The sequence below is a fragment of the Carcharodon carcharias genome, chromosome 15 (genome assembly GCF_017639515.1).
Source record: "Carcharodon carcharias isolate sCarCar2 chromosome 15, sCarCar2.pri, whole genome shotgun sequence".
Lineage (NCBI taxonomy): Eukaryota > Metazoa > Chordata > Chondrichthyes > Lamniformes > Lamnidae > Carcharodon > Carcharodon carcharias.
In genome coordinates, this window is record NC_054481.1 from 31,027,656 (window position 1) to 31,044,845 (window position 17,190).

At 38.8% G+C, this 17,190-nt stretch overlaps 1 protein-coding gene across 2 annotated transcripts in view; it reads right to left on the reverse strand.

Moving 5' to 3' along the window:
- The window catches only part of ccnf (cyclin F), a 41,026-nt gene that overhangs the window by 19,971 nt on the left and 3,865 nt on the right, over nucleotides 1–17,190 (reverse strand). For both annotated transcript variants that reach the window (XM_041206224.1, XM_041206225.1), the window contains exons 5-14: nucleotides 14,790–14,983; nucleotides 13,378–13,431; nucleotides 12,901–13,005; nucleotides 11,405–11,482; nucleotides 9,993–10,144; nucleotides 8,658–8,822; nucleotides 8,418–8,541; nucleotides 7,099–7,279; nucleotides 3,291–3,378; nucleotides 1,969–2,068 (exon numbers count right to left, since the gene is read on the reverse strand). In XM_041206224.1, coding sequence (XP_041062158.1) covers nucleotides 1,969–2,068; nucleotides 3,291–3,378; nucleotides 7,099–7,279; nucleotides 8,418–8,541; nucleotides 8,658–8,822; nucleotides 9,993–10,144; nucleotides 11,405–11,482; nucleotides 12,901–13,005; nucleotides 13,378–13,431; nucleotides 14,790–14,983 — 1,241 coding nt within the window. The remainder of the gene's footprint in view (nucleotides 1–1,968; nucleotides 2,069–3,290; nucleotides 3,379–7,098; nucleotides 7,280–8,417; nucleotides 8,542–8,657; nucleotides 8,823–9,992; nucleotides 10,145–11,404; nucleotides 11,483–12,900; nucleotides 13,006–13,377; nucleotides 13,432–14,789; nucleotides 14,984–17,190) is intronic.

The following is a 17,190-nucleotide window of genomic DNA, read 5'->3' on the forward strand; positions in this document are numbered from 1 at the left end:
ACAGGACACAACTGTGAAATTCAGATGACATGAAACTTGGAAGTGTCCTAAAGTGAGGAAGATAGCAAAACTTCAAGAGGACACAGTGGTGAAATGGACAACCTATGGGAGACTAAATTAAGCACACTGCAACTGATACATTTTAGAAGAAAGAATGAAGAATTAAATGGCAAAATTTTAAAGGGGCTCCAAGAAGATACTTTAGGTTGTTTATGCATACATTTGTCAGGACACCAGACTAATGAATCATAAGGGATCCTGGGCTTTATAAAATAGAGCCATAGCACAAAAGCTGGGAAGTTATGCTAAACCTGTATAAAAACATCAGTTTGGCCCCAACTGGAATTTGCACTCAATTCAAGGCATCATGCTTTAGGAAGGAGCTGACACATTTGGGGATGGTATAGATGAGCAGATAAGATTTACCAAAATGCTTGCAGGGATAATGAATTACAGTTATGTGAATAAATTGAAGAAGTTAGGGCTGTTTTTCTAGGGCAGGGAAGGAAAGAGGATATTTGATATGCATTTAAAATTTTGAAGGGTTTAAATAGAGTAAATAAAGGGAAACAGTTTCTAACAGCTGAAGAGTCGAGAACTTGTAGGCATAGATTTAAAGTGAAAGAGCCAGAGACAACATGAAGAAGTACTTATATAAAAAAAAAAAATCATGAGTGGTTAGGATTTTGGACGGTACTGCCTGATAAAGCGAAGGAAAAGAGGATTCGCAGTAGCTTTCAAAAGCTAATTGGATAAATACCTGGAGATTTAAGTGATCTGGGCCAAGAACCAGGGAGTGATTAAATTTTGAAAGCCAGGATAGACTTGATGAGCCAAATGGCCGCCTTCTGTGCTGTACTATGCAATGATTCTGTGAAATCAAAACTGAAGCAAGAGAGACTTGCATTGCTATAGCACATATTTAAAATACAACTGACTTGAAATGTAGCAACTGTTATAGACAAGCAAGGCAACCATTGCAGATATAGAAAGGTATAACGAGCTGAATGACCAGTTAATCCGCTTTTGGTGGTGTTGGACAACAATGCACCCTGAACCACGATACAGGAAAAAATCCCTACACTCCAAATGGGATCTTTAACATCCACTTACACCACTGGAACAGACAGACAGGGTATTTATTTAATATCTCAGCCTTTGGACAATGCCTTTGATGATATAGTACTCCCTTTAGCAATGAACACAGGTGTCAGCCTGGCTTAAAACTGTTCAATCTTACGATTGAAGGCTTTGCTATCCTTATCTTCTTATGAATTCCCCTCAAGCTCTTTTCCACCATTTTAAAGTCTCTTTATTCTCCCATTTCCTCCTCAAATGACAACACTACATTAAAAAGATATTATACAAAGGTTACCTCAATCTCAGTATGAATAATGTCCCACATACTGAGGTTGGAGATTATGCTGTATGGTATGGTGGCAATTAACTGCTCCAAAAGTTAAATAAATTAACTTCATTTTAAAGACAGTAGAAAAGGATAGAATAAGCTAATATTTATGTAGGCAAGTGTCCATTTTACATTTTCCTAAGCCTTTAAGCAAATCACCTAAATTACTTCTTTCTTTAATACATCTATAAATGCTAGAAAGAGATTAAGAAACCAGTGCCCAACAACCCTAATCTTAACCTCTTCCCCATCACATACATAATGTCAGCTTTTAAATCAAAAGCCATGACTTGATTCAAAATGTCAGAATGACTGCATTCAAAGCAGCACAGAAGGCAAGAAGCTACAAATTAACCGGAAAATAAATGAAAGGTCTTGGTCTATTTTTAAGATGTAATTTGGCATCTAAACTTGTGCATCATTCTTTTTACTGGCAATCCGAAATGAAAGTACTAATTGCTTGCCTGATTTATAGCTAAGTAACAATTCCATGGCTATCAATGCATCACATTACAGGAATGTTAAGACATCAAGGCAGTCTTGCATCAAGGACAACGCACCTTTTCCTTGCTAATTTGCTGATAACGTTCATCCTCAAATCGTTGCTTTACAGCAGTAAGAGACACGTGCCTGTAATCCCTGGGTGCTTCATTATGAAAGCTAGTAGAAACAGTTTTAGAATAAATCAAAATGTAAGAGTTTGTTATCCAACACAGTACTAACCCCTTAACAGATAATTAAAAGAAAATGAGTGAACTTAACAGAACACAAAGATGATCGTATGCCACTATATGCCGAAGAAATTTAGAAGTTAATTTCTGGAAGATTTTCGTATAAGTTAAAGGATTGATTTTACATGTACCCAATAGCCATGGGAAAGCAGGAATGAGAACTTGTGAACTAAAACAAAGATTAGCAATAAACCTCTTTCCAATTGCTATGTACAGTTTCTTAAATGCATGTAACATGCAGATGTATACTGTACAGGAACATTAAAGTTTGCCTTTAGATTCAGTTAGATTAAATATTACAATAAAAAGCAATGCAGCACAAAGAGTCCCTGAATATTAATGAGACAAAATTAACACTGATTTGGTGGTACAGAACTTGAGTATTGCTGAACAAAGACATTTTGTCAAAGCTTTTCATCTTGCACTCATCAAGACAATTGCAAGAATACCAGTGTCAGGGAAGCAACAACTTTACACTATGGTTGGCAAGTGGGTTCTGACTGGTAGAGGCATTGCCATGGGGAATGGCACCAGTTAACGGTGACTGACTGTTAACTGCCAAGCATTGTTTGAAATTTAAAGCAGGCAGCTTGACTCTGGTCAAGGCTTTGCCCCAAGGAATGAACAAAGTAAGTGAAAGCCATTCGCTGGTTCATTCTTCAGGGCAATGCCTTGACCACAGTCAAGCTGCCTTGTTTAAAATTTCAAACAATGCTTGACAATTAACTGTCAGCCACCATTAACTGGTGCATTCTACCAGAGTCTGCTTCTCAACCAATCAGCTCTCTCTTCTCATACAGTATAAAGTTGTTGCTTCCCCATGACATTGGTACTCTTGCAATTTGCAAGACGAAAGGCTTTGACAATATGTCTCTTTTTTCCAGCAACACTGATTTAAGATTTCATTGATTCTGTACTAACATCTATCTCCTAATTCTTGTGCCCTCCCCACACAGCGAAACCAAATTATGCAGAAAGATTGTTCAGCATAAGGCTGGCATAAAAGCATAATATTGTAATTAACATTGAAAAGCAAAGAGAATTGAGAATTTATATGCTCACATTTGGGAAACTCCACACCACTATATACACATTTACATCCTATATAAGCTACACAGACAATTAGCAGTATATTATTTGGTAGCTCTCACCATTTTTTATGTAGATCTACTACACATGGAATTAGATTTTCTAATGTAAAACCAGTAGACTCTGTTAGCTGACTTGACCATGGGAGGACTAGAAAAGAGGGAAAAACAGCTTTCAAATCTGAATTACAGAAACAGCAGGTTCTGCACTTTCAATTAGAGTTGTTGTGGAACAATACAGTTCATGCTTTTAATCAACTGGACATTGGCAAGATAGACCATATTAGCGCCCGACCCTGTATAAGTACTATGCACACCCTGCATTTTTTGGACATTAGAAAAGATACATAAACATGGACTAAGACTGCTCGTAGAGTCTTCATTCTTCAAATTATACCGTCCTGCACAGCAAGCACTGAACTTAACTTGGACAGTTTTTTTCCTGTAGAAACTACTTGATGTTAGTACATGTCAGCATTGCCAAACGTGGTTTTCTGCACCATTGCCCTAAAAATGGCCCAGAATTTGCTCATTAATATTTGTTCACTTTGACCTGAAGCAAAACTAAAATTAACTAGCCAAAATCTAAGCCTATTTTGCAGGGCTGGACTGTGTTAAACCAAGGGGTTCATAATACAAGCAGCTGGCATGGCAGCTGCCATTTGGCTGAAGTCTTTGCTTGAACAATCTACAACAAATTCCAATGCCCTGTACTACCTGCCTTTGCTTCAAATATTTATCCATTTCCTTTAGAAGCTGAAATGCTTTCACCCAATGGATAGAACAATTGGTGATCTTTGAGGAGGAGAAAGCTCAAGTACAAACTAGGTACAATCTAACAAGGCCAAAAGTTAGGGCAACCAAAGCCAGGGCAACCAAAGCCAGGGCTCCTTGGATGACAAGGAAGATAGAGAACACGATTAAACAAAAAGAGGGTATATGATACATGCCTGGAGAATTTTAAGTGAAAACTAGGTCAAATACAATAGGTTGACAGGGGAAATGCAGGGGAAAATAAGATTTGTGGAAGATGATGAGAACAGAATGGCAGGCAATATAAAAGGGAACCCAAGAATCTTCCACAAGCATGTAAATAGTAAGCAGGTAGAAAGAGGTGTAGTGGATCCTATTAGGGACAATGAGGGCAATAAATGCCTGGAGGTTTTGGGCAAGGCTAGAATTGTTGATATTCTGTCAGCTCTCATCAATTGCACTGGTGATGGTACAGGTAATGGATGGTGTGAAAACTGAAAGGCTGTAGATACTGGAAAGGCTGGCTACGCTTTAGAGTGCATAAGTCACCTGGTCTGAATGATATGCATTGCAGATTGCTAAAGGAAGTGGTGTTTGAGGTAGTGGAAGGGCTTGCCATAATCTTCCCTAGTTACAGGAAAGATGCCAGAGGATTGGAGAGTGGCAAATGTGATATCTGGTCAAGAAAGGTTGTAAAGGCATCCTAGTTACACAGGTCAGTCAGTTTAACAAGAATGGTGGGTAAGGTTTCAGAAACAATAATCAAAAGGGAAAAAAAATTAACATGCATTTGGGGGAGATTTGTGTTAACTAAGGAGAGCCAGCATGGATTTGTAAAAGACAGATATTGAATTATCCAAGCACTAGAATTTTTTGATGAAGTAACAGAAAGTTGATGAAAGGAATGCATTGGATTTCGAGAAAGCATTTGACAAAATACCACCAAAAAAGGCTAATTAACAAAATTGTGGCATAGAGTAGGAAGGTCAGTATGAGGTGGATAAAAAAAATTGGCCAAGGACAGAAAATAAAATAATTGTGGTAAATGCTTGTTTGTCAGACAGAAGAATGGTAGACAGTTGTGTTCCCCAAGGGTCAGTGATAGGACCACTGCTTTTGTGATCTATGTATTCTAATATTCACATCATTTATAGAGTAAAATTTCAAAATGTGCTGATGATACAAAATCTGGAGGGGTGGTAAACAGTAAGGATGAAATAAATCAACTGCAATAGGCACAGGGTAGCAGAATGGACAGAATTTAATACAGAGAAGCATGAGGTGATGCACTTTGGCAAAAGGAATATGAAGAGGCACAGCTCCATACAGCATTCAGGGACAGGGGAACTTGGGGGTGCACGTGCATAGATCTTTGAAGGTGGCTGGACTATTGAAAGTAGTTAGCAAAGTACATGGGATCTTAGAGGTATCGAGTACAAAAGCAGGGATGTTATGCCGAACCTTTATAAAGCTCTGGTTAAGCCAGAGCTAGAGCATTGTGTCCAGTTCTCAACACACTTTATAAAGGATGTGACGGTCCTTGTGATGGTGCAGAGCAGATCCATCAGAATGGTTCCAGGGTGAGGTACTTTAGCTATAAAAGGTTAGGTTGGAGAGGCTGCAGTTGTTCTCCTTACAGCAGAGGAGATTGGGGAGAGATGTGTACAGAATTGACAGGTTTGGAAAAGTCAGACAAGGAAAAACTGTTCCCATTAGCTGATAGCACAAGATTTTGAGCAAGAATTGCAGGGGGCAAGAGGGAAATTTTTTTTTGTAAAAACACAGCCAGTGGTAATGACCTGAAAAACTGCCCACAAGGCTGGTGGAATCAGAGACAGTCAATGTCAAAAGAAATTGACTGAGCACTTGAAGGAAATAAACTTGCAGAACCTTGAGGATAGAGTGGAGGAATGGGATTGATTGAATTGCTCTACAGAGTCAGTGCAGGCTCAATGGGAAAAAATGACCTCCTCTATGCTGTAAATGACCCTATTTTGATTGGCAAGATATTTCATACTCAAATTAGTCTACATCATGGACCTTACTGCAAAATCCTCCATTCAATCTTGCTGACCATTTTAAATTCATGACCATGGTCAATAACTAACCTCAGGAAATAGTTTTTCTTGATTCACTCTATTAAGGCTTCAGAATTTTAACTTTTAAATCTCTTGCTTTCTCTGCCAAGTGAAAATAATTCTACTACTTAAATTCCCTCTTCAAATATGGTTCAATAGCATAAGCAAAGTCAATCAATTCAGTGCATTCTATGGCTTTTATAATGACTCCCTAAAAGGGGCATAGCATTCTGACCTACCTATTGTATACAATTTGTTACCTCTTTGCTCATGCGTTCTTATGCCTCTATTTCTAAAGCCCAAAATACAATTGGCCTTTTTAGTACTATAATCTACCCTCACTCCCACTTTCAAGCAAGTGAAAGACAGTGATCCCGATTCCCAAGTGTACATCAGCTACACATTAGAACAAGTGGATGCAGCACTAAACCCTGGGGTACACCACTTCCAACTTTCCTTGCTGTCTCCTTTCTCCTCTAAACCATTTCAGTGGTCCGGGACCAATTCTCAACACATCTGTATCCCAGCGCAGCAAGGGCCACACACTTCCAGTTTTGTGTCATCTAGCTCTGCCTATCCACAGCATAGGACCTTCACCCATGCCTTTTTTCACCTCCAGGTGCAATTACTGCACTGTCCTCTCAGCTAGCCTTGCACCCCACTGTCAATTATCCACCTGAGAGTTCAAAACACCTGCCACATCTATGTGTTGCATTTCACCGGCATACATCAAGTTCCTATTTGAAATAAATATGTAGACCATGCATCCTGTGACTAAAATTTTAAATCGCAGGCATGGGACACTGCTGTTTTGAGTGAATTTAATTCATAATAGACTGATTATACAAAAAAGTAGGAATCATAAATACACTTCTGCATATTAACATTTATAAGCACAGACCAAAAGAGGCTCATTTTAAACTGCTGCACAGAAATGTGCCATATTTGCTATTTCAGCACTATAACATGCTTGGCTCAGATAGACAGTAGGAAACTAGACACTGCACAGTACATTATCATCTACGTGCTAGTATACAAACCTTGTTTGTGAAGTACTCGTGCTAATAGTAAGGCAGCTGCAGCTGTCATAGCAGGCGAATAAACAGAGATGTCTGTATACAGTAGTGAAAGTTCACAGATATAGTTAAAGAGATGCATGGTGCATCTTTCCAGTGGAGAAATTGCTAATAGTACTTCTGCATAATCCAGAATGGTAGATATCTGCAAAAAAGAATCAACATGAACTATGCACTGCATTTTAATACAAATTAACATTTTTGCACACACTAGAATATAAGTCAAGCAGAGAAAATAGCATGTTATCTCCAGTCTCCATAAACCAACAGTCAAAAATGCAATGTTCTATGAATGAGACATAGGGAAGCACAGGAGACCAAATCCTTGGCTACTCCCTTTTTAAAGGAACCATTCCTGGCACCTGCTTGTTATCTTATGACATAACTGTCAAAAGAACAGAATTGCAAACAGAAACTCCCATCCCATGTCCCCTTGACTGTACAATGAGTTTAACCACCCTCCCCATCTCAACCACCATAAAACTTGAAAAATATCCACAACTGTACAGCACATTGTGGAACACAATTGCCTACAAATCACACAACATCCTGATGCAAAGCCAAAATACTGCAGATATTTGAAATCTGAACTAAAACTAAAAACGCTAGAAATGTTCTTGCGAAAGGTTATAGACCTGAAATATTAACCTTTCTCTCTCTAGAAATACTGCCAGACTTGCTCAGCACAGCCAATATCCTGACTTGGATATAACTTAGCGTTCCTTCATCAGCTGAATTAACATCCTGCGGTTCTCTAGCACACTTGTGAGAGCACCATTACCATGATGGTCAAGGCAGATCAACACCTCCTTACCAACTAAGAATGCAGGAATTTATTGCCAATCTCAAAAATAAAAGTTTGGTGGAATCTGGAAGAAAGCAGCTTAATATCAGAGTGGGCAACTTTCCCTGGTGATTCTGGTCTTGCCACAACACTACCCAGTGTATTAACTACTTAATTAAAAAGTTTGTTTCTAAGAAAACAATTGCAAAGTGTGTGTCCATCACCAGCTGTGTCACATTGTCCCTTCCTAATATCATTTACTTATTGGGTAGTAAAGATGTGCTCTAGTTAGCAGGGGAGACTAGGTCTTATGGAAATGCCCTGTGGGATCAAATACAAGAATACCTAGTGTGGACTTGGAAAATTTGTACCATTTAGTGAAAATTATTCAGTTTAAGAAATTGCAATGCCCAAGTTTGTTTTGTTAAATATATTGTATTTTTCCATTGTAAGAAAATGTCACCGTGTTCAGATCTACAAGCCCCTTGTAATCACTTACTTTAATTTTTCCTCGAAGTGCAGAAATGATCTCTCCCATCATTCGCACTAGATCCTCATATTTGTACGTATTGTCTGTAAGCCAGACAGCTTCACGAATTGTCAGGATTTCTTTACTAATAAACCTATGGAGGAGTGTATCAAAATGAAAAATCTGTAAAGCCTTAGAACCAAATAGCCCAAAATGCACTTGTTTTAGAAATAACACAAGTCCTATTCAGCTTATGCTGTTTCACCTTACCGTGTACAAATAACCATACAAGCTATCCCTAATAGCTGGAGTCGGCCTCTGGGTACAGAGCGCAGCATCAGGTACCGATCCACATTTGCCACTGTGACATGTAAGCACAAGCTGGAAAAATCCTTCATGCTGGTCACCTCCACTAACCAATCAATTAGAATGTATCTGCAGAGGTGGAGAGTTTAGTTACACCACAGCCATTTCAGTAGAGCTTTAAAAATCATTTGGTTCTACAAGCTTCCATTAAATCACAAAATGGCAAAATTATCATGGTAGATCTATAGATAGGGCTATTGGTCAGTAATTGCTAATTGAGCACGAGACCACCCTCAACCTCCAATCCATTGCAACCACCTCTATTACATATCAGCTGGCTGAGCTGCAAAGGCACAAAAGTCCCTAAAAATTTAAATTGGTCAGCTTGCTTTAAGTTCATCACAAACTTGATGCATATAAATTAGTCATAGTTTAAAGAAAGCCTTTTCCTTCCAGAAAAAATTTGGAGTTAGTAATTAGTTATTTCATGACTTCATTCTTCTCATCTGGTGGTTATGAATCCAATGCAACAGCCAGTAACAGGGCTGGACTTCAAGTTGCATTAAAGGTGTATCAATAAATACAAGATAAGGCAAGAAAGAACAAAATTAAATATATAATATCCTCAAATCATAACTGGTCTATTCCAACTTCATTTATCCAATGTTGATCCATATCACTGGATATCCTTACCTAAAAACAATATCTGATCACCTCGGTCTTAAATTAACTCAGCATCCATAACCTACTGGGGAAGTATGTTCCAGATTCTCATTACCATTTTGGTGAAAGAATGATTCCTGATTGTACTCCAGAATGGCCTAATTTCAAGATTGTGCCTCCTTGTTCTGGATTCCACAACAGAGGAAATAGCTACTCTGCGTCTGCTCTATTAAATCTATTTATCATTCAACACCTCAATTAGAGGACGTGCAAATTCATGAGTGCTTCTTATTCTTTGGTCTGAATGCAGCATAAATGTCTCCATAGGCTGGTTGGGCTGAATGGCCTGCTCCTGTATTGCATATTCTAGATCAGGTTTCAATCTTCCAAACAAGGGAACACAAATTAAGTTAATGCAACCTGTCTTCAATTTAACCTTTTCAGCCCTGGCACCATTTTGTCCTGCAACCCCTCCCTCAAAGGCCAGTATATGCTTCCTGAGAAGCAGTGCTCAGAACTGATTCAATCATTTAGATGGGGGTCAAGTACCAAACTATTCAGATCAGATTTCAGGCTTGATTCTGTGCACAATTCCCATCAACAAATTTTAATAGATGAAAATATTTGTACATTTACCTCATTGTGTCATTCATGCCCTTTTGCACTTGGAACATTTTCTGTTTGTAAGAAGGATGGGAAGACTGAAAAATTTGGGCCACAAACTCTTTCGAAGCTATAGACTTCATGCCCAACAGATTGGCATTTCCGCAGGCTTTCGCTAATGTTACCTGAAATAACAATTTTTTGATCAAATACATATTTGAGCATAGCTTCAAAATTATTGCAAGCAAAAGGTGCACCCTTTAGTTTTGTTAAGCACAGCTACTAGAACACAAAGTCAGAGACAGGCCAATCTGCATCGGATGTTAGAGGATTTAAGACAGAAAAAAGCCACTTGGCCCAACCACTGTTTTGGAATTTACCCTCCACAAGAGGAGTAGTCTATTCCATGTTCTACTGTTCCCAACATCCCTCACTAACAACCATCTATATCACCCATTTTTAAAGGCAGTCATGATTGCTGCTTCACTCAACTCTGGTGAAGACCTATGCTGAGAGTCATATGGACTTGAAACGTTAACTTTGTCTTTCTCTCCACAGATGCTGTCAGACCTGCTGAGTTTTTCCAGCATTTTTTGTTTTTGTACAAGTCTTAGATTTTGGCAGAGTCTTTAAACAAGAACAGTTTGTACATTTTCCTGTTTAGTGCATTCAGCACCTTAATTCTCATACTGTCCTGAGGTTACCTACTCAACTGCTATGAAATGAATGGGACAATGCCACCTCTGTTTCCACCCACACCCCTAAATTCCATACCATTCACTGAAACCACTGTCAGAGATCCACCCAAGGTACAGTTTGTGACATTGCTGGAAATCACAGATGGCAGAGGCAACGGTATCTTTTGAGGAGAACTTGCTAGCCAGGATTCTCACTTAGAATGGACATTCCCAGAATCACACCAAGTGTTTGATGTTTTCCAGCATTGCCTATCTTGCTAACTGAACAGGCTCTCACTGTGAAAGGGGAACTCAAGTCAGCTACAAGTTTTGAATTTCAGGCCACATTACACTCCTGCCATCCAGCCGTAGTAGACCCTGAAAAGTTCTCCCACACCATATAGAATACCAAAGGTTTCCAAACCTATTTGACTGATATCACTGAAGAGACTGTCAAAAGAAAAAAAAGGTACCCATCACCAGTGAAGATTTAAGTATAAAACCAGCACACAGATATTTTAGTTTTTTTTTTATTTCCAACCCTGCTCATCTTACATAACTGAATGGAATTTAATCAGGCAACAGGATGCCATATTTGGCATAGGTCACGAGCCCTAAACAGTAACTCCCCAACTAAAACAATACTTCCTACATTGATAGATATTGCCGTGAGCTTCAAAAGCCAAAAGGACAATCCAAAATTTAACTTCTCTATTGGAAGCTCTGGTAAGCTAAAGGAAATCAAATTATTACACCTGTTGCACATACCTGTGCTTCCCAGCATCCTTTAGTTGCACAATCCCTGAGTTTCCGAAGGCTCTGAAGATACCTGCCAGGATCAGCCGCCTAACAAAAAAAGTCATGAAAATTAACAACATTAAACATTTCAGGCTAGCATAAGGAAGCGGACTCAAAATGCACTTCACAAATTAATCTTATGTACATTTACAAAAGATTTGAAGGACCTGATCCAGGGTACAGAGCTTAAAAAGAGAAAATCAAAATGCTTAACTTCAATCCCTTAATCCCATCAGCCTTTCCTTGTCATTAAGGTTTACATACTTCCATATGTCCCACTTAACCCTTCAAACTACTGACTAAAACAATAAGTACTTTCTAAACTTATGGAATATGTGAATTCATTCAACACATTGAAAGTTATGTCTAATCCATGATTAATTATACAGTACTCTTGGTTTCACGGATTGCTGTTTAAAACTTCTTACCCAGAAGTAATTCTGGCTGCATCAATGATTGGGAGCCATCCCACACATCCTATGGCAGCTTCACTGAATATAACGGAGCCACAATTTTGGACTAACCAGAAAGTCAATATGCAATTGCACAAATCTACAAAACATTTGACTGATTATGCCAAAGTATAAGGTCTAAATTGGGACCATAATTCTAGGATTTCTTAACTGCCGTAAAATATTGAATAAATAAACTCATTTGGAGGTACTCAGAAACCTGCTTATTCAAAGCCAACAGGGTTGCCACCAAACTACAATGCTTCAAGTGGTAGAACCACTCCAGTCACTTGTAAGGTAGAGGTGACAATAGCAGGGGAAATGAGTTGGGAGATCCCAGGAGCACCCCCCCCAAAAAAATTAAAATGTTGCTTTGGGACCTGATGATGCACTCCAGCCCCCACAATGCCCATTGGTCACAGAAGGCTTCAAAAATGTACCAGTGGACACTATGTGCTCCCTCTCCAGGAACACCCAGGCACAAATGTAGCCACTGAAGAGGGGCAAACAGTCGAGCTGAAAGACCCTCTCAACTGCCCGTTGCCTGGACCTGTTAATGGCCATCTTGGCCAGGCCCCGCAGCAGACTATGAAAAAAGTGCATCTGCTCTTTTGTGGGTAATCATTCAGCCAACGTCTTCTCCCTGTCGGGAATTGAACAGTGATCTCATGCGTGACAGCTGGGGGTACTAACCACTATACTAATGAGGAGCTGTCCCCTATTTATATGTGCTCCAAGTACTTAAACAATGCCCTTCACCTTTGTATATTAATTGAATTAACATGCTATTAACTAGATGGATAGTAACTAGCACAATCAATCTTTCTAGCTCAAAAATCTTAATGGAGGCCTCGAACAAAGCATATCAGTTGAGCCGAAGCAAATTACTTCTTGAAAGGCTGGGTTTTTAAAAAATAAATCATTTCAGAATTTTCAGTCAAATCCACAGCATATGCCGAATGTTGGAATAGCAAAGAATGTTTCAGAAGTCTCCAACAGCAAATCTAAACTTACTGCTTCTTTGTGGTTTGCCTCCCACAAGTGGTAAGAGCTTGATAAGCATCCATGACGGGAAGATTCTTCAAACATTGCTACAGCCTGTTTCTGTTTCTCTTCATCCTAAATTTAAGTGAAAACTCAGTTAAATAATAGTTCAAATTTTGGGTGTGCTATATAACTCAGTTATGTAGTAAAACAGTGATTATAAAAAATTACATCAAGCCATATAAAGAGGCATCAGGACAAGTGGTCAAAAGCTTGGTCATAGGTGATAGGTTTTAAAGAAAGTCTTAAAAAGGAGAGGCAGAGGGGCTTAGGGAGTGAATTCCAGAGCTTTAAGTCTAAGCAGTTGAAGGCACAGCTGCCAAAAGTGGAGCAAAGAAAACTGGGGATGTGCACAGGGCAGAATTGGAGAAATGCAAAGATCTGAGAGAGTTCATAGCTGGAAGTGGGATTAAGTGTGATTGCACATTTATTTACCACAATACAAACCTCAAAGAGGCTGAGAACTTTGGCCAAACAGTAGGTTAATGAAGACTTCTTAGCCTAGAAAATGAAAAACACAAGTTGAGTTGGAAAAAACATACCCAGTTTTGTTACAAATAATTCAATGCACAGGCTCAATATTTTATGAATAGCAGCAAGATTATTCTAACCAAGACAAGAGGCTGGATCTTCCGGTCGGCAAGCAGGGGGGCAGGACCCACTCGCCAACATATAAAATGACTTGGGATGATGTCAGGCGAACTCCTGACATCACCCCGCGTCATTTCCATTTTCAGGTCAGCAGGGGCGCAGCAGAATCAGCTGTGCACCTGCCAACCTGTCAACAGCCTATTGAAGCCATTTAAAAAATACTTAACATAGTTAATGGGCCTGCCCGTACAACCTTAAGATTGGTGGGCAGGCCAAGAGCCCTGGCAGGGTTAAGAAAAAGCATGAAACCTCATCCACAGGCAGGATGAGGTTTCATGAGGGTTTTTAAATACTTAATAAAGGTTTCGCTAAAAGTAATGGACACGTCCTAACTCATGTGACAGTATCACATGAGGGGACATGTCAGAGAAATTTTGTTTTTGTCTCTAACATTTTTAAATTTGGAGCCAATCTCCCTGAGGCAGCACTTAGCCTCAGGGAGATCAGTGCGCTCTTTCGTGCTTCCTGGCGGATGTCACACTGGACGGGTCTTAATTGGCTCACCTACGTAAAATGGCTGCATGCCTCCGATTGGGGTACGCCGATCGGAGGCATGCCTGCTCGCACCTGCACTTAAAATTTTTCCCCAGGGGGTATTCAACCTATCAAATCTGCTTTTGCAGGTCAAGTGCAAAGATATTTATAGCTACATACCCAAAGTTCATCCACTCCTGTATGCCATTTAAAATCTTACAATTTAAAAAATAATTGGCTATGAAGCACTTCTGACATCTTTGGAAAAATGAAACATGCCAAATAAACATCAATGTTGTGTTCTTGGGAAAAGGTGCATTGATGAGACAATCAATTCATATCCATTCTTACTTGTCCACAGCAAATCAAAAGTAATCAGTGTGGGATTGGAATCACACATGCAGACCATGTAGGATTTGAAATCACTGACCAAATGCCATGATCACTAGGTTACCATACCCATTTTATTCTCATGACAGAAATAAATAATACAAAAGCACAGAAATAATGGAAGACCATAAAGGTGGATAGAGTATAACCCATTTGGATATTTAAAAACTACAAAACAATTTGACTTGGTTATCAAATGGAGATTTCCAGAAGAAAACAAAATGAACAGCAAGTACAACATTTACCAATACAAATCCCATGAATCAGAATACCATATATAAAGCAATCTAAAAAATGTTCTCAGATAAAATTGACCAAGATACTAAAAATATAAACATACTTACAGACTGTAACTGGCATTCACTTTTTAAACTATTATAGACAACTGCCTTACAGCAACTCCCAGTCAGAGACCAGGGTGGTCTAATGAACAGCCAAATAAAGGGGTTAGCATCAACATTCAGACTTTCAGCCAGATTGAAGAAGTGGGAGGCCTTCAGTCCATTCACTTCAGCACGGCCTTCATCAGAAACAGAAACTGAAAAAAAAACGTGCCCACGATTATTAGAGAAAAAGAAATGGCACTTGCACTAGTACATTAAGAATGCACCTCATTTTATCAGACCTTCAAATTAATTTGCTAAGGGTCTTATGTTATTTAATTTCAAATCCTTCTAAAGAAAGCATTCATTCAATCTAAACATCTAAATAAAACTCAATTACTTCAAATGAGCAAGTGCTGTCTGTTCCACACTAAATTGCATCACTCTAAAAAGTATCTAATTTTTTATTTTAAATCTTTCATGGGATCTGGGAGTCACTGGCAAGGTCAGAATCTGTACCCAATCCCTAACTGCCCTTGCAAAAGTGGTATTTAGCTGTCATCTTGAATCGCCCATGTAGTGTAGGTACACCCAGTGTTAGGGAGGGAGTTCCAGAATTTTGACCCAGTGATAGTAAAGGAATGGTGATGTATATCCAAGTCATGATGGTGTGTGATTTGTAGGTGGTGGTGTTCCCATGCGACTGCTGTCCTTGTAGGTGATAAAGATCGAGAGTTTGGGAGGCGCCGAAGGAGCCTTGACTAGTTGCTGCAGTGAACCTGTAGATGGTAAACATTGCTGCCAGTTTGTGCTGGTGGCAGAGGGAGTGAATGTTTAAGAACATAAGAAATAGGGAAAGTAGGTCATATGGTCCCTCAAGCCTGCTCACCATTCAATACAATCATGGCTGATCTTCTATATCAACTCCACTTAAGGGGGTGGGTGGGGTGTCAGTCAAACACCCAACTTTGTCCTGGATGGTGTCAAGCTTCTTGAAGTTTGACAGAGCTGCACTCATCCAGGCAAACAGACAGTATTCCATCATACTCCTAACTTGTGTCTTGAAGATGGCAGACAGGCTTTGGGGTCAGAAGTGAGTTAGTGATTGATATTTGGCTTTAAGTATGACATACACAAATCAGATTTTGAGCTTCTATTCCATTAATTTACACTCCAGATGGCCCTCCCTTACCACTAGGATTCAGACAACCAGCTTAGGCACAAGATAACCAACAACGGTAACTAGGCCACTCCTTAAAAAGAACATGTAATTTGCTACAAGGTGACAGCTCAAATATTGCAGCTTCTCAAGAAAAAGGATTACAGAATTTTTGGTTATTATTTTTCCACTCTATTGAGAGATAGAAATCAGCCAATACCCATGCATTTGATGGAGGAAAGGGAAATGGCAAGTAATTGGGCACCACCCACTGCAGTGGCACATTTTCTACATAAGTATTCTTTTTAAAAAAAAAGTACACAGAATACCCAGTGACTTGTGAAATAGCTGATTTGACATACATATATACCAGTGAACCACATGTGGCACATTTAGCAATTTCACAAATGTTAGCAAATCTTCTGAACCAGGGTCCACAATTACTCTCTAGCTGAAGAGCCTTTTTTAAAAAATTTGCCTGAAATAAATACTATTGGGAACTGCAAGATGAAAAGCAATTAAAAATGAAGCAGGAGAAAAAAAATTGTATGGAGAATCTGAGAAACATTATGCACTTAATTGATGTCATAAAAAGTCATTTGCTTTTAACTTCTAAGAATGGCCAGTTATGAATTTCATGTAGTTTTACTCTTGTATATGGGTTAGGCAAAAATTCAGTTCCTACAATCCAGGAATAGGTAAAAAGTTATTTTATTTTAGAAGTTGAATCCTGATGCTACCCAATTCTTAAATTCGTCTTCAACTTTATCAACTTTTTCTTGGAGAATCATAACAGCACATTTTCTTTCTCTCAGTGGATATTTTCAGCTAAGGTTTCAAGCCTGCTAACAATTGCAGGGCAGTATTCGATTTTTTAATCATGAAACATTTCATCCCAAGTCATGTCTGGCTTGGTAGCAAATAAAATCTTGTTATCTCAGCAAGGGAGACAGATCCTGTGCGCGATATTTCATCTAATATTTATACAATTTAGTCATTTCTAGCATTAAATAATTGACAATGCTAAATTCTTTAAAATCAATGAATAGCAACATAAGATAAACTGTCAAAGAAAAGGAGACCACCCTAAGGGTAGTTTGACTTATCTTTAAGAGCACAATTACCATATATTTTCCAAAATGATTCCTAAAAATGCTATTTTGAAGCCAGACAGCATAGAAACTAAATTTGGTTAAGCAATTAATAACTCAATAAGGTAGATGGCGTTGTTGTCTGGTTCTTCGATTTGTAGTTTTGACAAAT